At 40.2% G+C, this 21,209-nt stretch overlaps 1 protein-coding gene across 2 annotated transcripts in view; it reads right to left on the bottom strand.

The window, feature by feature from the left end:
- ARIH1 (ariadne RBR E3 ubiquitin protein ligase 1) overlaps positions 1–21,209 on the bottom strand; it is a 61,730-nt gene that overhangs the window by 32,697 nt on the left and 7,824 nt on the right. For both annotated transcript variants that reach the window (XM_061595991.1, XM_061595993.1), the window contains exon 2: positions 5,244–5,311. In XM_061595991.1, the coding sequence (XP_061451975.1) occupies positions 5,244–5,311 (68 nt within the window). The remainder of the gene's footprint in view (positions 1–5,243; positions 5,312–21,209) is intronic.

The raw sequence follows: 21,209 nt of genomic DNA, 5'->3' as shown, positions 1-21,209 counted from the left end.
CTAGCCCTCGGGACTCTTAGGCTACACCCCTCAAGTTCTTCACTAAGGCAATGGTTCCTGCTTGGCTGGATGGACAGATGCATATATAAACCTCTCACTTGTGTGGACTGCAGTCTACTTGTCACATTCATTACTCTGTCCACTTTTACATCCAGCCTCACCCACTCCTAGCAGGTGGCACCCAAAAGGCTGCCCATGAGGGAATGTGGCCAACCAGGATGAAAAAGGTTCCCCAACTCTGCTGTAAAAGTTTACAGCTGTTGAACACCTTTTGGTGCTTGCTCTTAATTAAACTGGCTTTTTACTAAAGCAGTGGTGGGGAAACTTTCCACTTGAGGGCTGCCTTCCGTCATGGGCAACTTTCTAGGGGCACATATCAGTGGTTGTTGTCACCAGAAGCAAAAACAAGGCAGAGCAACCAATGTGACTCTTACCTTTGTACAACAGACTACATTTCATAAGAACATAAGAAGAGCCTGCTGGATCAGGCCAGTGGCCCATCTAGTCCAGCATCCTGTTCTCACAGTGGCCAACCAGCTACACAAGTCAGATTTACACACACACAACCCTCTACCTCCCCATCCAGGCAAGGCAAGAGGCATTAGTGCAGTTCAAGGACACATTTCAGACAGACAAGACAGCACTCAAGAAGGGTGCAGAGCATGAGTGGCGAGGTATGTGCCCTGGGAACAGTACAAACAGTACTGGAGGGCCCATACGGCACCCAGGCCTCAGATTCCCCCATCCCAACGTGAACGTTCTGACTGATTATTCTGGGAACAACTCGTCTAGCCATAGTGCCTCAACCACCTAGACCTACGAGATCAGAAGAGCCTCACATTTTGAGGGAGGGCTATAGCTCAGTGATAGAGCATCTGCTTTGCATGCAGAAGGTCCCAGGTTAATTCCCCCTGACATCTCCAGGTAGGGCTAGGAGAGACCCCTGGCTGAAGCCCTGGAGAGCTGTTGCCAGTCAGTATAGGCAATACTGCCCTGGATGGACAGATGGTCTGAGTTAATTTAATGCAATATAATGCATTTCTGCTTCACCTGGATGGGGAACACAGTGAAGGCAGCTGAATAAGAGTTTGAGAGACTAAGAGACTTAGTTACTGTAAACCGCCCAGAGAGCTTCGGCTATGGGGCGGTATGTAAGTACAATAAATAAATAAATAAATGTCATCTAATTCTTGGCCTATTTACAGGAATGAATCACACCACAGCCTGAATGCATGTGAGCAGGGTTGGGGAGGGACACAGACACACAGAACTCTGCTTTTCTAGCTTGACTTCATGTCATCTGCACAAGCCCAATGGTAGCTAGAGATTTTAAGGTCACTGAAGCTTGCTTTATCTGAAAGAAAAAGGTCAAAACATTCCCTTTTTTAAAGAAAAAGGACAGGCATCATATACTGAAACAGAACGAAAGCTTTTTTAAAAAAAAACAAAACAGTTTTATGTATATAAATAGCTAGCCACCAGGTACTGAAGGAATATTACCAGCTCCTCATTTGCTCTTCCAAAAGGATTCTGTAGAAACAATTTCACCACGGCAATGCCAAGATTGCCCCACCTTACAAAGCAATGCTGGAACTAGGTGTCCCAGAAGCACATATGGAGGCCAGTCCTTACCATCCTATTGGCAGCAATGGGAACAAGGAAGATCAATGCAACTTTTACTGCCTGCAAGCCAAGCCCTTCCACTGCTCCAACATCCTCCATGCTGACTCAAAGGGCTCAGGAGTTTGGAGAGTGAGGGGAAAACAGGGCTATATAAATGAGAGGACATAATTCACTTCCTGGTACACAACTTTTATTGGCAGGCTGTGGCCTGAAAATCAAGATTCAAGCCATTTCCTGAAAAAAGGGAGACTGTTCAGCATAGCAGATGATGCACTTAGCTGCCTTGGACCAATAAGACAACGGGCAAGCTCTCAAATGGGAGGAAATGACTCAGTAACATAGAACCCAAGGCCCCAAACCAAAAATATGTAGGTGTGGTACCAAGGGAGATGCCCTCCTAACATCCTAACCAGACGAATTAGACCAACCTTGACCTGTGATTGGCTACACTGTTGTGGAGCATGAGAACACTAAGTATAGAGTTGCTTTTAAATAATATGGTTAATGTTGAAAAAACATCCGTCAGAAAATATGACATTTAATCTGTCTTTGATTATTTTATATTTATTTTGGAAATGAATAAAAATTGTTTACAAAAAAGAATAAGAAGTATAATTGTAGGCTCAGTACACGTTCATATGCACCATTTGCTTGATACTTGTTTGCAGTCCTTGCAGCCCACAAGGCAAGCAACAAAGACTGACCAAACTGCATTGGACTTACATGAATGTGCAAGGTCTCAATTAAGTTGGCTTATTTATGAGCAGTGCCAGGCTGGATAAGGTATGCCAAAGTATGGTCTGACACTATGAGAATAGGAATACGTCACACACTCCCCCTCCCCCTGCACACAACGATTTGAGGTAGGCAGAGCTTGGAAAAGTTACTTTTTTGAACTACAACTCCCATCAGCCCAAGCCAGCATGGCCACTGGATTGAACTGATGGGAGTTGTAGTTCACAAAAGTAACTTTTCCAAGCTCTAGTTGAAATTCTATCCAAACTGGCAATCTACAGGTTGTGCTTGTCCTGAAAATTTGGAAAGTATGGTTTGCTCCTGATTTCCAAACCTGAGCTTCAAGTCAAGTGCAAACCATAGCTTGGCATTTTGGATGAAATGTCAAATTGTGGCTTGCCTCAAAATCAGGAAAAGGGAGGAGGAGGAATGACTGTGTACAGGGGAAGGAGGGATTGCAAGGAGGAATGTATGACCATAAGACTTCAAGGCTTCTCTAAACCTCCCCATGGAGCTAGTTGTGTAATTACAGCTGTTTCAGCCTCGCTACCAACCCCAACCCCCAAATCATTACCATGCTTTATCCTCCAAGTCTCCAGTATCAGAGGAAGCATGTCTTTGAATACCAGCTGCTGGGAATCATGTCATGTCCTGCTTGTGAGCTTTCCATATGCATCTGGTGGGTAAGAACAGGATGTTGAACCAGATGGGTCATTGGCCTGATTCAGGAGGGCTCTTGTGTTCTTAAGCTATTCACAGAAGCGTGGAAGGAGCTTGATTTGGTCTAATGACACCATACTTAGACGTTTAAGACAGAGAGTTTTCATTACAGCCAAACAACAATAAGTATCCCCGACATTGTATAACAATGCATATTTTGAGGTGAAACACATTTCCCCATAATCCCTAGTCAAGCAATGTTGACGTACTAAGGGGAAATTGCTTCCTAGAGAGAATTATTGTACAAGATCATCCTGTGAAATTAGAAATGAGTCATGAGCCGTAAGAAAGAGACAGTGCGAAATCAAATAGATTCTAGAAGTACACCTCTATCATTTAAGAGCAAGGGATTTTCCAACATTTGTCCAAGAGGATTTCAAAGCAAACTAGCAGATTACATCAGTACTTCTGTCTTAACACAGAAGAAATTCCTTAAGAGATTTTCAAGCATTACCAGAACGAAATGTTATACCACAAATGATGACATCTGCCCCAAAACAAATGTATTCCAGTTGACCCAATTACATTCCTTTAGATACCTTGAATAAGTGCCACCTAACTAATGTACTTTTCCTGAACTGGGTAGTGTTTGCAATGCTCCCTGAAAGCTTTGGTTTTTAAAAACAAATAAGCAGCCCCTATGCTGCTGTTCATCAGCAGGACCCAGGGTGGGTTTACAACAGTTTAAAATTCAGCATAAAAACAATTAAAACCAATTATAATCACAGGAATAGGGTGGGCGCTGAAAACATACATCTCAGGATTAAAAGAAGTGTTTCTGAGAGCAGCAGAACTACCAAGAGGGGGGCCCCTCAGCTGGTCTTAGCACCCAATAAGGTCTCTAGGGAAAGCGTTCTTTCAAATATTTGGAACCTAAATCATTTAGGGCTTTAAACACTAGCATGAGCACCTTATACTTTATTCTTGGTGAACGTGAACACCAATAGTTGCGTGTGTTTGAAGCTGACAAACCCTTCCATGTTAAAAAAAACATAATGAATCCAGCTACACAATTAGTGGCCATATTCTCAAACTCTTTTTTTTACTAGCAATTCTGAACGAATAGACAATAACTCAACCCCATTTTCCTACTCAGTTCTTGCCTGCTGTTCAGAACAGAGAATAGGCAGTTTCGACATAACATTCCCATTCTCAATATTCAAGAAGAAATATAGCCTTCTAGGTAGCATAAGGCCTCTCTCTGGTTGTACACCAACATTTTAAAATAGTTGGATCAAGCAACTGTGTACTCCCTAAATAGATTTAAACAACATTTTCCTTTTACAATAGTTTCTTGGTGATTTACATCACTCCATCTTGAAAGACACTGACACAAAATGACTAAGGGCAAATTTTAACAAGCTTGAGGAATCCAACAAAGCACCAGATTCTCCAAATTCATCTCAGCACTATGAAGGAAGATTGTTTTACATCAGGAGTGGAAACTCCAACTCCTTTCAGTGCCAGGCCCAGCACTGCCAATAGTCAGGGATTAAGGTAGATGAGAGACTGCCCACCTCCCTCATTTTTTCCTCATGCATCATATTTATGTTAATCTTTGAAATGGGACTTTAGAAAAAAACATTTAAGACAGCATGCCGGATATTCCGCATGCAACAACAATGGAAGCTGAAAGTGCCTTATGCCACAATACACATTGTCTAGGAAGGATTGGCCTTGGAGTCCAGTTCTTAACTCCCCATAGTAGTTAAAGAAACTGTTTTAATTTGACAGCATTTGGCTGGCTTGCATATGCTTCACTTCCACGCTTCCATAGTGGCAAAACAAACGAACAAGAACAGAATTCAAACACAATTTACAAAAAAACACCCAAGATATAAATTTCCTGAAAATACACAATCTCCTGGGAACAGCAGGCTTCCCCCTGATGTCACTCTTATCTTCTCCACTCATCCACCCCAACCTCAAAACACAGCATGTCTTCCACTCAGGCATGGTGAACATCAAGACAGAAGCACTTGCATACTCAAGGTGGCTTGGGCACCATTTTCTTCATTTAGACATGTTTGCTGTCACAAAAATCTGAAAGATTGTGAATGCTGATCTGCAACTAAGTATAGGTAACTGGAATACTGAACCTAACAGGTTACCAGGAACACTTCTAGCCCACATAAAGGAAGGAAGGGAAGAAGCAGTTTGCTTACCTCTCCATCAGCTTTTCTTTATCCCAGTTGAAATGACTAAGGAGTATCCTGGTGATAGTTGCTGGATTCTAGAAAAAAGGGAGGAAAACATCATTGTAGAAGATAATGAGAAGCAAAACACAGGTATGTCCATAAAGACTGAAAGTTTAACAGCTCAGATATAAGAAGTTTCAGTGCACATTTATATCCCCCTTCCTCCAAAGACCTCAGGGAAGTTTATACACTGCTGTACCTTGTTTGTATTCTCACAACATCCCTAAGAGGTAGGTTAGGCAAATAGTCATTCTTCAGAGGCAGTGCAAGTTAGGACATTTGAACTCCCAAACTATGTGCACACGTACAAGTATTACTGGCAAGTTGTGGAATGGATCAGCACTCACTTGTAATTGGTAAATTCCTAAGCACAATTCCTAAATTTCATTCACAGGTAGAGTTAACAAGACAAGATAGACAAGAGCTGGGCGCTGAAGGTGAACAGCCTTTAAAAGAAAAGACACTTTAGGTCTAGAAACTAGCTGGCATTAACTTTCATTTGCATTCCCAAATATGTGTGTGTATGTATGTATGTATATACGCATGTGTGTGTGTTTACATGTAACATATTAATCTGCATATGAACAGGGGGACTTCAGTATGGAGCATGGCATGTCCAACAACCACAATTACAATCTGGCTTTTATAGTTAGTGTGCATTCCATCATCATCATCATTATTTATTGCGGTCATAGACCAGATAGTACAAGAATACAAAATACAAAATCACCATAGAATAAAAATAGAAATAAAATGTTAATTAGTATTTTCTAAAATTTATTTAAAATTATTTAAAACTAAACTGATTGGCCCGTATGAAGCTCATTATCAAAAATCACTTAACCATTATTTTCCTGCAGGGAATAGCGGCTGCACAGAATTTAGCGACTTTCTCCATAACTAGTTGCTGTTGATCTCCAAGTAAGTACTCCAAGCAGTTTTCCTCACTTCTACCCGGTATGTGATCAAGAATGGGTTTAATTATCTGTTTTCTAAGATCATAGTAGTAGGGACAACGTAACAACACATGAGCAATTGTTTCGGCCTCGTCATCACCGCAAGGACATTTCCTATCACAGTATGGAATTTTATTAAATCTACCATCTAAAAGCGCTGATGGTAGGATGTTCATTCTTGCGAGGGTAAATGCCTTGCGGTATCTGGGAATAGTAAGTTGAGACAAATATGGCATTGGAATTAGTGGTCTTTGGTTATGCCTATGTTTTCTAACTTGCATTAAATGTTGTTGGTAGTCTATATCTTTAATTCTTTGTAAAATGTTCATCTTAGCTTTTAAGTAGCCCATTTCTTGGATCACAGAGAGAGAAAAACCCATTTTTAGAATTTTATCCATTATCAGCTTCTCCCAGGGGGATTGAAAATTATCTCCCAAGACATGTGGAGAAAGCCCAATGGGATCAAATTTCATTTTTAACCAGGTGGTGATTCGCATCGCCCAAATCTTAGATTCTATAGTTGGTAGACCTGCCTCAAGTCTAAGAATAAAACTAGGGATACAATTAGGGACCGCGAAAATAATTCTCAAAAAGGAATTTTGTATCGATTCCAAGGCAGAAAAATTCTCATACGTACTGGCTTGTGCTCCATAGAGTAATTGTGGGATTACCTTTGCAGTAAATACTTAGATTGCTACAATAAAAAGTTGGCCGCCTTTGTTATAAAAGTACGATAGCAGCGCTTTCAATGTTTTTTTTGCATTCCAGACCGTTGCCTTTATCTGCATTTGCCATGATCCAGTCGATTGGAATGTTAGACCTAAGTACTTGACGGTATTTACTTGTTCGATTAAGTGTCCATTAATTTGCCAGCAATGTTTCAGTCTTTTTTTTGAAAATACTAAAACCTTAGTTTTCTCATAGTTGATTGATAAACACTCCCTCGAACAGAATGCAGCTAAAGTTGCTAAAAGGCATCTGAGACCAATTGGGGTTCTTGCCAATAGAACTATGTCGTCGGCATACAAAAGTATGGATCTAGGATTACCAGCTAATATCGGGGCATGGGAGGAGATGGGGGCCAAGCAATCTACTATCCCATTAATATATATATTAAATAGTAGTGGAGCTAAAATACATCCCTGTTTGACCCCTTTAAACGTGGGGATGGGATTTGATAAATGGCCCTTGTTGTTACACCTAACTCGCAGGGATGTGTCCGTATATAATCCCCGTATCAGTAGTAGCAACCTTTTGTCAATATCCATAGCGCTTAGTTTCTCCCAAAGTCTCTCTCGGGAGATAGAGTCAAACGCTGTTTTTAAATCAATGAAAGCTGTATACATCGCTGTATCTGGCTTGGCTGAATATTTAGTTACTAGATGGTGAAGAACCAGGACCTGGTCAATAGTTGAGCGTCCGGTCCTAAAACCTGCTTGTTCGTGGGCCAAAAAATCCCTTTGCTCCACCCAGGCGTTCAATTTATCATACAGATGGGTCGCATAGAGTTTACTAATTATATTCAATAGACTTATTGGTCTATAATTGGCTGGATCAGTATGAGAACCTTTTTTGTATATCGGTATGATTATTGCAAGGCCCCACTCTTTAGGTATTTGCAATGAGTTGTTAATATAAGTAAAAAGGGCAGCTAGCAGGGGGGCCCACCATTCTGGGTTTGATTTGAACACTTCCGCTGGAATGTTGTCACTACCAGGGGCTTTCCTCAACTTAAGTTTGGCTAATAGGTCAAGGACCTCTGCTATAGAAACCGGAGCCCATTCGGGGATTTCATTTTCCATATATTGTATTATAGTACTTTTATCAATGTCCTTTTGATATAACCTGGCAAAGTAATTTTCCCAAGTAGCTGGAGGAATATGGCAGTCTAGGTTGAGTGAAGACTTTGGCCAGTTATACAAGTCTCCAGAATAAAGTAGAATTTTTTTAACTTGGAAGCATGTAATAAACGTAGCCAAGTTTTATTCAATTCTATTTTCTTTTTCCTTTTAAGCACATCCTTATATTGCTTCCTTGCCGCACAATAAATTGATAGATGTTCAGTTGATCTATTTGCTTTATAAGCTTTGTATGGATATTAAATGTTTTTTATTGTTACGGCATTCTTGGTCAAACCATGATTTTGAATTTTTTGGGCACTTTTCCTGTTAGGATTGGAAGTTACTAGGAGTGAATTTTGAAGAGAAATTACTAGTTGTTGGAAGTAGGGAAGTGGATCCTCAGTATAAGCTGCTGCAATAATTGATTCTTTTAACACTAAAGTATCTGGAGAGTTTAACCATACGTTTATTTCTTTTTCTACTTTAGGTATCCATCTCACCCTTCCCAGTCGAATGTCTACATCTATTTTGGTAAAGGTCTGATATCCTAGTAGTAAGGGGATTACGCTACAGTTTAAAACTATGTTTAGAGGACGGTGGTCACTCTCCAGGCGATCTTCCACCTTAAAACTATCCACTAATTGGAACAGCTCCTGTAATACAAAGGCTAGGTCAATTTGAGATGCTCCTCTTGATGAAAGGTAAGTAAATTCCCCTTCTAAGTCCCCCCAAGTACGACCATTTAAAAGTATTAAATTTAATTTAGTTAGCCCTTGCATCAAGGAAATGCCAGTGTAGTTTAGGCCACTATCTCTCGATTGTCTTGCGGGGATATTGAGAAGACCTTCTATTGGGGGAGCAATCATTTGATATTTAGTATATAAGGCTACGTCAGACGAGCCTAGTCTAGCATTAAAATCTCCGGCAACTATCAATGAGGCTTCCAGATACCTTGCAGTTAGATTCTCTAAATATCCTTCCAAACTTAGTACTTTATCAATGGCAGCTTTTTTATCTTGACTCGGGGGTAAGTATACATTGACAAGGAGTAAGGAGTAAGAAGGAGGTTTTATAATTATAGCTACTGCTAGATTTGGCAAGGAGTCGAGCTTTACAATTTCAGCGTTGATTTTAGTTAATACAAATATACAATTACCACCTTTTAAACGACCACCTCTGGTACTTTGGCTAGCATCTAAATGGAAAGGAGTGTAACCATCTAGGTATAACTCACCCGTTACCAAGGTTGCTTGTAAAAATATGATATCAAATTGTGCTAGAAAAGCATTGGTATAAGGATCTAGGTCTTTGTTCCTCCACCCTGCAATATTCCAAGAGGCGATCTTTAGTTGTTGTAAGTTTGGGGAGAGTCTTTGTCAAATTTTGACAGAATGAAGATCAGGTAGATCCCCAGGTGATATTTCTCCCCCGGTCTTCGATTGCAGGGAATGCATATTGCAAGGTTGTTCCAAAGAGCTAGTCATTAATAAGACTTGCGTGCTTGTTTTTTGTCTGGAGTTCCCCTCTGTTAATATTTCACAAGTATCCTTGATCTCCTTTTCAGTGTAGTACGGGACAAGTGGCTTTATTATATCTGTAGGCTCTACTTTTGCTCGTCTGCTCGAGCTGCTGTTGCAGGAATCGTCGGTTTGCCCCTTTTTTTTCTCTTTTAGAGTAGTCAATAACTTTTCAAGACTAGTCAAAATTTCCATTTGTGCTTCTATTGAAAGCGCAGTATACAATTCCAGTAGGTGTTGTTCTTCTGGGACGTAAAACATTTCTTCCTCATTTGGAGCGGACATGGAGTTATTTCTTTCATGGGTTTCTTGTGTCTTCTCAGTATATATAGTTACATCCCTGGAAGTTACCATCTGAGAGTCCTGTTTCCTTGTCTCCACCATCATTTCTAGAGGTCGCGATTTAATTCCATTTGATACAGATGCTAATAAACTTTGTATCGGAGCAACATTTTCAAAAACCCTATGGAGCGTTAGGTTCTGCGGTAGGAGTAGATTTCTATTTCCATACAGAAGACTAGCTATTTTTTTATCGTGGAATGTGACTATTGCTCTTGCTTCCACATAATTATAAAAAAGATATTCTATCGAAGCAACTTCCATACACCAATCTATTCCAGGTATAATATGTTCAATTATGGATTGGAGGTGGCTCCTCCTTTGAAGTTAAGCTCCTTTAGGCTTAGGATAGTTTATTATAGCCACTTTCACATTGCTTAAGACCAATTCCCATGCTCTAATTTTGTGAGCCTCAGCCAATTTGAAATTATCCGTGTTCTTTTTTAATTGTCGTGGTTGAAATTTAATACAGTTGGATGAAGAAAGATGTGAAGTTAGGGTATTGTTCTCCTGCTTTGAGAGATCTTGCTCAGTGGATTTATTATCTTGCCTCATTTGCTCCGAAGTGGTTGGGTTTTTCTTTTTTTTCATCTTTGTTCTCCTAGATTTCCTCTTTCTCCTCTCTTTTCCTTTGCTGAATGTCTTCGGAGTATCCATTAACTTGAAAAGTTTATCAAATCTCATACAAGGTTTATGTTGGACTTTACAAGATTTAATATTTTTACTCTTCTTAGGTTGCTTGGCTGCCTGTAGACTCTTCTTTTTGACTGCCGGAGTAGGGGAGAGTTTCAAGTGGGAAGTTTGGCAAGCTTGCGAATTTGTGTTTAAGCATGCTATCACTTCTTTATGGTAGCATTATTTCTTAATTATATCTGTTAGTGTAGAAAGTAGTGAGTTCGACTCAGCAACGAATTTGGAAATTTGGGTTAGGGATTGTGTCACCACTTGACACCAATTTTCATTGATCACATTAGGTTGATGTTTATTCGAATCAAAGTCTTTTGTCTCTTCCTGGAATTGCCTAAATAAATGAGGATTCAAGGGGGGGCATTGAACTGAAGTCACTTAAAACCGAGACATTAATTTCCTTCCCCTGTACCACTGACTCGAAGATCGCACCTTCCTCTACAGCTGCTGCTAGTTCCTGAGCCAAATTTGGCCCTATCGGGTCCTCAGCATTTAACATCCACGTCAGGGAGTTATTTAACGTCCAATCATTGTTACAGTTCTCATATATTATTGTAGCTTCTGCCCCCTTCCTAGGCCTTGCTTCCTTTGTTGTCTCTTTTGGACTATAATAATGTGTTATCTTAGTCTGCATTCCTTTATTTTGGGAGACATCTATATCAGTACACAGTTCTATCCCAAGTTCTTTGTAGTTTTTTCTACTGAAAACCATCCTGTTAGATTGATGTTTGGGTTTCAATTGTAGCTGTCTTGGCGCTTTAACACCTCCTAAAGATAACGCAGCCTAGGCGGAGGCAAGCTTCAAAGGGTAAGAGCAGCAATTTGTTTAAGTTTGTAGTCGACAGATTTAACAGAATAAAAAACTGATATAGCTCCCCGCTCGCTTTCTTAGTTATTTGTCGCTTATCTATTCATTAGGTCCACTTATTTACAAGCAAATCTTTACCTCCATGGGCGTTCTAAATCACCAAACGTATCTTCCTCTTTATGTAGAGTACTTGGTTTAAAACTTGACTTTCCTGACGTTCTTTAAAGTTCTTTGAAGTTTGAAAGTTAGGAAGGTTTTTCTCTTGGCAAGCCTTGAGTTCGGTGCGAAGGGAAGTTGTTTATTATTAAATTTCTTCCAAATACAACTCCGGCTCCAGCAGACACGTCTTTGCTAATCGTCGGCCATTTTTTCACACCTTAGTGTGCATTTAATTTTATTTTAGACAAAAGCTGCTACTGAATTATTCCCCAGCTTCCTAATAAAAGACAAGAACTGCCAACACTGTCTTGAACAATTTACTTTTGTTTAACACTGTTAGTTATAAAATTTATATCAAAGTAAGTTGGATCAAACAAATTCATACTCAGAATATGCCCACTGAAATAAATGGACTTAAGTTACTAATGTGGGGACTTCCGAGAAAATGGCGACGGAGGAAGTTTGTTTGTTCTGAGCTCCGTGATTGTGTGACTCTTTTAATTTATTTTCTTGTTTCATGGTTTTAGCTTTTTTAAAACTCAGAACATTTCAATGCCCTGCTAGTGCTCCGCACTTTTTGAGCCAAAGCCTGCGGTTTACAACCTGAACTGTCAACGTGGGAGGGCTGTTAGCACAGAACCGAGGAGATAGCGTTTTGCTTTGAAGTTACTAATGTCCATTGTTTTCAATGGGTTCATTCCAAATATAACTTAGTTGCATATACAAGTCGTTACAATGGTTTAGCATTTAATTGTTCCATAACTTAGTAACGTGGATTTTTATAATTGGATTCTCTGCTACAGTTCTACTAAATACAAAAAAGTACTGCAAAAGTTTAAAAACAGACTTATTGTGGCATAAACTTTCATGGCTAAGAGCCCACTTCAGATGTATGAAGGGTTATCCTTGGTTGACAGATATGATATACCTGGGAACAGGCAGGGGCCCCAAAAGCCATGAAATGCTAGAGGCATACCTCTTGTATTTATGGCTCTTGGCCTCACTTGTTTAGAATCTCTCTCCATATATGTACCCATGTTAAGTGAGGGTAGCATTTTGTGTTTATGATAAAGTGGATTTCTTTCAAAATTAATCTGGTAGTCTTAAAGGTGCCACAGCACTTTTAGAGGTTTGGAATAACAAATTAACAGAGCTATTTCGCTGGAGTCCAACTGCATCAGTGCTGTAAGCATTCAACCACTATATCTTGCTGGTCAATTGACCAAGAAAGTTTCAACCTGGCCAACATACAGCTTAGAACAGTACTTAAGTGTTTTTCCATTCTACAATCTGTTTCCAACACAGAACTTTTTTTTTTTTTTTGGTGAGTGGTGGGGTTGAAAAACCTGTGCCCCCCCCCCAAGGATTTGTTGCATAAACTATGCTCCCTCTTTTTTCTCATTGGCCCAATTTTGGCTCCTGCTGCTATTCACCACTTTAGCTCACTACTGAAGGAGTAAATATATTATTCTAGACTTATGTCCAATTCCATCTTCATTTCAACCTTCCCTATATGTATTAGATTGTTACCTTCCATATTCAAGACTTTTTATCTACTGGAAATTTAAACCATTAAATTAAATAGGATGAATTGTGTTTTTATAAATCAACCTAAGGTAATATGAAAATGACCTCTTGCCTACTTCTGCAGGATCTGCCTATATGTTACCAGCCTGATTCAAGTGCTGATATTAATGTATAAAGCCCTAAATGACTTGGGACCCAAGTACTTGAAGGAGTGCCTCTTCTTCTACCAGCCAACCTGGCCTCAAGATCAGCAGGGGCAGCCCTTCTTGCTGTTCCACTAACAAGTGTAGTCTATTGTGACTTGATGCAAGACAGAGCCTTCTCTGTAGTGGCACCTCGACTATGGAATTTCTTCCTTTTGGACACATTGGGTTTCCAGCTTCATGTAAAAACCTATCTATTCACCCAGGCTTAAGGAGGAAACAGATTGTTCCTAGTTGTAATTAATAACTACTGATGAATTCATAGCAGTCAATGATTTTAAAATCCTGCTTATTTTATTTATTTAGCTTAAATAGCATTTCATAGGTGGTATATTGCAATTGTTTAACAGCATTTTGTAAACCACCCTAGATCCTAATTGAATGAAGGGGGGTCTTAAAGATGAATGAATAAGAATGTCATTGTTTCTACTGTGCTGTATTCAGATTTAGCATATGCACATACTAGATCTGAATACAACATTGTAGAAACAGTTATTTATAGCTACAGAAAACCAATTTTATGAAAGATTTCATCTACTCTAAACCTGTTTAAAAAAGTGGGAAGCAAACCAAGTTATTGTAGTTTTGTTATCACCAGAAAATTTTCAGGTTAATCATTAATAGAAATGTCATTCCTTCACTAAGCTCTCACATCAGTAAACATAAGCAACGATCTGGAGAAAATATTTCAGCCTTCATGTATAGAATGGGAATTAGTAGATATTTACATCCATTAGAAGGTATTTCACATACCATTTGTGTGGCTTATAGAATGCCCATCAAAAACATGGGGCCTGCAGCATAACATGCAAAAATAGAAGCAAGCCACAAGGCTGAACCCCAATATATTTAAACTCCATCCCCACCATTTGACAAGTAGGTCCCAGGCTGTGGTCTGAAAGCACATGAGGCCAGCACCCTGCTGAAGGTAAGCAGGGTCAGGTCTGGTCAGTGCCTGGATGGGAGACTGCCTGTAAGCCTCCTTGGGTTTCTATCATGAAAAGAAAGGTGGGGTATAAATGCAATAAATAAATAAGGAGAACAAAAGAGGGGATTTAGTAAGTAGACTATCAGTCAAGTAATGAATGCATTAATCAAATTTACAATCACACTAATTTGAGACTACAATCATCTAAGAAAATCGCCCAAACCCATCCTTCCCAGAAACTTTTCAGAGCACCACTCCAAATTAATATAGAGGCCCTTCTTTTTACAGCCACAGACTCACTGGTAGTCCCAACCCCTGGGTATCTGCAACCTGAACAGCACTGCCTCATTTCACTTACAAAAGTTTGTTTCACATGTGAAATTGAGCGCATTTGAACATGCACAGAAGTTCTTTCCAAAAGAAAGAAGTTTTTCTAAAATACACTTATGAGATAAAGTACCCCGGCCACATGCAGCCTATCTCGCCTTAGTTTTGTTATCATTCTAGAGACTGTGAAATGGATGTCCTACACCTTGCTTTCAGTCAGACAGCAGTGGTTCCATGGACACTGCACTGCTTAAGTGGTCAAAAGTGAGAAGGCAGACAATCATTTGTCAGGAATGACTGGCTTTTGCAGGAAGTCATAGAGCATCCTTATTAAACAGCCACAAGAGTGACTGTGTATACTATAGCCAGCATGGATTTTTTGTATTCCACAATGTTAAATTTAAAATACCCCCATGCCATTCTGATGCTTCCCATAAGCACATTCAAAACAAAATCTTACAAAACTTATAATCCTGAACTCAGAAACGTTTGCTTAACAACCAACTTAAGTTTTCATGGCAATACACAAAACAGTCAGAGAGAATCAAAAGTGTAAAACAAGAGAAGAAAAATCCAGACCCCTGTTGGAGGTCTAATTTGTTGAAATTAATTAAAAATCAACCATGTTCACAGAGTGCCGCCTGTAATCCAATTACTGACCTTGCCCCTCACCTTCATCTTCTGCAGTTTAAAGGTTTAAAAAATGCCTGGATGATTTTTAAATTAACTTAAGAAATTTAACACTGAAATCTATTATAACATCAGGCATGCTCAGTAAGAACCATCAGTGTTCTAAAAGCGAGACTCACAGCTGTTTGGCTTGCCTAATCAGGTGGCTACACCCAAGCCAGATCTTTATTTCACTTTAGTCAGTAATGGCTTCCCCTAAAGCCTGGGAAGTGTAGTTTGTGAAGGGTGCTGAGAGTTGTTAGGAGACTCCTATTCCCAACAGAATTCCAGTGGCCAGAGCAGTTTAACAGTCAGCCCTCTTCTGGGGATTGTGTCTCTGAGCATATGGTGAGTGGTGGCAACACCTGCAATCAGCCCAAATAACAGAAACAAGACATGTGCTGTGCTGATCTTATTTTAGCACGGAGGAAGCAACTATATTAAGACAGTTGATATAGTTCAGATAGTCAGTTTAAATATGTTTGATTTACTTTGCAATTTTAGTGAAGTTTCCTAGAGTAAATCATTTTCTTTTGCTTCTGTTTATGTGAATATGTGAACTACAGCAACACTTTGTTGTTTGTTGTATATGTTTTACAGTGCACCGCAAACCAAAAAAGTTTGAGAACCACTGTTCTAGATACTATGGAAGCTATAAAAAAACCCAAGCAGAGATTGGGGGAAATTACAACGGAAGTAGAGATACTTCTAGCTGGATCAGCCTCCCATAGTTAAGGGTTTACATATTTGGCTGGAACCAACTGCCACCTCCCCCAGGACAGAAGCATTGGGGGGCGGTGCCTTCTCTCTGACATCATGCTGAGGTTTAGAGGTGGCCAGAGCATTTCCAAGGCCCAACACAACCACAGTGACACATTTTGGTACTTTGCTTATGGCAGGGGTGGGGAATCTGTGACCCTGCCAGATGTTGCTGGATTACCATTCCCATCATGCCTGACCACTAGTCATGCTGGCTGGGGATGATGGGAGTTGGAACGTTCAACAGGTTAGCCATCCTTGGCATATGGCAATGGTAAATGGGTTCAGACACCAAGAGCTACCTTGACTGGTTACAGTGTGCATGTGCTTCCTGTTTTCCTAAAAGGAATCTTATAGCAGTCAAGGATTTTTAGGGAAAAAAATTTTTTTGAGTACTTGCTCTTAAGGACCAAGATAATCACAAGTCCTTCACTGTCACACAGAGGAGGGTCAGGTTCTCTTCCAGATCATCCCAGAATGCAGAACACGGAATAATGCGCTCAAGTTACAGGAAGCCAGATTTCGGCTGAACATCAGGACAACTGAACCAATGACCTATGGAGGTGGTGGGCTCTTCAACACTGGAGACATTCAAGAGGCAGCTGGACAGCCACCTGTCAGGAATGCTTTCACTTGGAGTCCCCCTTGGGCAGGGGATTGGACTCGATGGCTGTATAGGCCCCTTCCAACTCTACTATTCTGTGATTCTATCCCCAGAGTTCTGGGCAGCTGGTTTTCCTCCACCCTACTTTCCCAGCTCCACCTCACCCCTTTCCTAAAAATACACACAACTTACCTTCCAGCAATAGTGGTCGGTTAAGTGACAGGAGATACTACATTTCCACAGGCCTTCATTAGGCCACAAAGCCTTACAAACAGCAAGTTCCTGCTGTGAAGTTCTCTTCAAATTGCAGTATGCCATAGCTTCCAGGCCCCAACACTACTGCTGCTGGAAGGTAAGTTTCGGGGAAAGAGAATGACACAGGGCAGGGCAGCTTGGAATGCCCCATGTTTGTTTATGAGCCTAGCTGAAATTCGAAAGGTATTTTGGATCAGACCATAAAAGCTGATTTCATTTCAAAACCAAACTCTACCACAGTTGCAAAGTTAGGCAAAATCACTAGTTCTGGCACTCATGGGAAGAGATTCAAATGTCACTCCAACAAGTCAGCAGTTTACACAATGATCAATATTCTACGAATTCTCCAGCATTATTTCAGGCTTGTAGCACACACTCCCTCAATAAAATCTTAAGTGCCCAAAAGCGGGATTGTTTAGCATGATGTCATCTGAGACAACAGTTAGACCACCAGATTCTGAGAACTGGGATTTTGACAACAGTTTTTAAGTCGAAGATGCCAAGGCATTCATCAACTATGTTGCCTGCCCAATTACTAAAAATTTTCAAAAGTTTCTGACAGTTGTCAGAAGCCTACAGTAACAACTTGTTGCCTCATGAAGCAGCACTAGTAAAATGAATTTGTTGCCTTACAAAGATGAACCAAATCACAAACTCTGCCACAATTATGTTCCTGGACTCAAACGTAAATCACCTAAAACAGGGGTAGGAGTACACCTGTGCCCCCACAACCCCAAGATATTTTTGGATTCCCAAGTCCCATCAGAGCTATTTAGCATGATCAATGATCAGAGATAATGGCAGTTATAGTCCAGCAACACCTACAGTGCCGCAGGTTTGCCACCCCTGACCTTTGAATATCAGGTGGTTTTGATCACTAAATTCTCATAACTGTGCTGCAGATGTAAGAGATTATGGGTTTGCTACCTCAAAGAAAATGAATACGCTAACAAAACTTTGGCCAGAGGAAACTGTAAATCTTAGGACCATGTACAGTTTGTATCCACACAAATATCCTCTGGAACAAAACAGCTTCACTGAAAAGCAACTTTGTTATGTTTGCTATAATAAAAGCATCTTCAACCTTCTCTCACATCCAGCAACCACATTTAATCCCAACCTTCCGCATAGGACCCATGCTGGGAGGTGGACAGACAAGTAATTTCCTCCTACAAAAATCTCTAGCACCTAACAAAAATTGCAGCAGTAAAACTTGTGCAACCTTAACCTTAGATTGGGACACAAGCCACTTGTGGTTCCCAACGTACCAGTTGAAGACTAATGTAAAACAAATCTCTAATTTGTATTCTCTAAATCTCTTGTATCTCTAAATCTGTAAAAAAAGTCCATTTAAAGTTGCAATTCAAGATGCATGGCTTTATATTTTTAAGCATCTGATGGAGTTCCCATGCACCTTAATTCATACTGCACTCTTCAGCTACTAACATAATACTGGAAATCTATACAGTAAAGTAGAGGTGGGGAGCGTGTGGCTGACCAGATGACATTGGGCTTCAATTCCCATCAACCCCAGGCCAGCATGGACAATGGCCAGGGATGATGGGAGTTGTAGTCCAACAACATCTGAAGGGCCACAGGTTCCCCATCCCTGAAGCACTACAAAGTGTTGATCATCCTGGGTGTATCACCCAACGTATGTGGCATTGGACTGGATCTTGCTTCAGTCTGGCAGCTGTGCAATTAAATCCTGCTACTAGACCACCAGTAAACTGGGTAACATTTTAAAGCAACCAGTGGTTCTATCAGGTCAGGACAATGGGGTGAGAAGTCCAGGGCCCCATTCTGGATGGGCAGAAGGGCCATCCAAATGCATCAGAGCTGGCTTACCACATTCTGAAGCAATACATATTAGCATGTAAAGGAGGAGGAAGAGAGAATAAGACCATTAGGTCAAAAATCTATAATTACCTACCTGCACCACACTGCAAGCAACATTTTGCCTACGTTTAGTGTGAAATGTAAACACTAAACAGTCATGGATATTTTGAAGGGAGTACTGGAAATCTGTTTCTGGATTTGGGGGGGTTAGAGAAGAGAGGATATTAGTTTTGGACTGGATGCTGTTGTTTACTGGTTTTCGGGGGGGGTAGGGAAAGCACAAAACAGTAAGCAATAAAAGCAATGCTGCTTTTAAGGAAACTTTTGTTTTTCATTACATGTTACTCTGGCATTGTGTCCAACAAGTGTCCACATATATAACCTGATTTTTCCTTCTGAATGCATGTGAGCAGTGAGTGGGAAAGGATCAGGCCTCCCCTTGCATATATTTTAGCAACAGGTTTTATGAGTGTGTCCTTTCATACCCAATGGAGCATGCTGCCATTTTTAAATGTTGGTAGTGGTGCCCATGTAGGAAGCCACCCGTAAGAGATACAGCAAAAGAAAAAGTGAATGGAAAAGCAGGACATCTGAAAAAGATGTTTACAGTGGAAAGAAGAGAGAAGTCAGGCCAACTAACGTCTTCTGCTAGGCATCTGCCAATACCGTTCCGAAGGTGACAGCAGGAATGCTGCACTGACCAGTTGTTTGAGTTTCATCTTTAGATTTCAGACTCCTTTCAAAAACACAAGCATGTACACAAATAGACAATCTCAGTTTTTCACGTTGAGGGTCCAAGGTTAAATCTCTGGCATCTCTGGGAGAGCTGAGAAAGGCTCATCTCTAAAACGTTGGAGAGCCACTGCCAGTCAGTACAGACAACAGTGAGCTACTTGGACCAATGGCCTGACTTGGCATAAGGCAACTTCCTATGTTAAATGTTCAGTATATGACAATCCACAGCACTGTGATATGCATTTGATTAACTAGTATTATCAGTAAGAGTATTAATGAATTAAACTGGGGGAAACTAGCTTTTACCGGGGCAGTTTTTAAAAGGGGGTTTATTCTAGTAAAAGCCATATCAAGCCTCTTGGTTATGATGTTATTTTTTCTGCAAATTCTAAGTTTACATAGTTATCTTATGTAAGTGCCTTAAAACAGCATCTACACACAGCGATATAGCGGTATCGCTACAGTAATCACTATACGAGGGGTTCCAAAACTGAGTGCCATTCAGGAGGTCCGTGGTGTGTTTGTGAAAAACACTTTGAATTCTATTATTCAAATTGTAATTAATAAAATACAATCCAACAAATAAAAGCAGCAATAAAAACAAATTAAAAACCATACGACATGTAGCACAGTGGATGACAATTGCTACAACAAGCAGAAAAAAAATAATTAAGTGGTCCATCAAGACCATCGGCAATTTTCAAGTGGTCCATGGGGAGAAACGTTGAGGAACCACTGCAGTACAGTAATACCACCAGCACTTCCTCATGAAAATTATGATTTGAGGCAGTGTTAAGAATTTGCCCAAACAATATAACTGAATTTAGGTAACACTGCAATCAAGATTTTATAGAGACATATTAGTATCAAGTGAACTCTTAACTGTAACTTAATGCCCTTTTAAAAGAGACTCCTCTCAAATGGGTCTGTGTTATACAACCTTCATTGCAGGCAATCTACTAGATTGTTCTGCAAATAATCTTGAGTAAAGTCAAAATAAATATCACAGGTATTCCCAAAACACAGCAAAATGATCTATTGGCCTCCAAGAGTTCTTCAGGCAATTAATTCCATGCTTGTTTTTTAAAAAATATTTGCAGCCTACAACAAAAGCCACATTAAGTCAAGGTAGCTTATTCTAAACCCTCAGACAGCAACATGTTACATAACACCCGCTTTCTACTTAGGTCTGGGCTAGTGTGATAACATGTGTTCTGTTGCCCAAACACTGCTAGTGGCAAAACAAACAGCTGTTCTAACTCCTGCAGGCAACCCTCCCATAGTTAAAAATATATCAAGGATCTGCATGTCACTTAAACATTGGAAACGACAGCTTCAGTAACAGCCTTCATTGCTGGAATGGCTGCCACGATTAGTACAGAGCTGAAATATCAATAGTATTTCAAACAAATATTACAGCCACAGAGGCTCAGAAACATTTCAGAATACTCCAAATATAAAATATAACATTTTGGCAGGTTTCAAATAGATTACCAAAGCCTCACATTTTTCAGTACCAATAGCTTCACCGTGCATTATTTTAAATGGCTGATATGTCCACACTTTTTTGTAGGCTGGAGATAATATATGAAGTTGAGCAATGAGTTGATACTATATGAAGGCGAGCAAACGTATGTATTTTTATCCTTCCCTGTTTCCTAAGAGTTTGGAGCAGCATACATGCCCCACCCACCGTCCACTTTATCCTCAAAGCCACCCTCTCAGGTAGATTCAGTTCAAGGCTGCCTAGGTGGCTTTGTGACCAAGTGGAAAGTTGAAC

The sequence above is a fragment of the Rhineura floridana genome, chromosome 14 (genome assembly GCF_030035675.1).
Source record: "Rhineura floridana isolate rRhiFlo1 chromosome 14, rRhiFlo1.hap2, whole genome shotgun sequence".
Lineage (NCBI taxonomy): Eukaryota > Metazoa > Chordata > Lepidosauria > Squamata > Rhineuridae > Rhineura > Rhineura floridana.
This window is presented reverse-complemented; position numbering and strand designations above follow the sequence as displayed.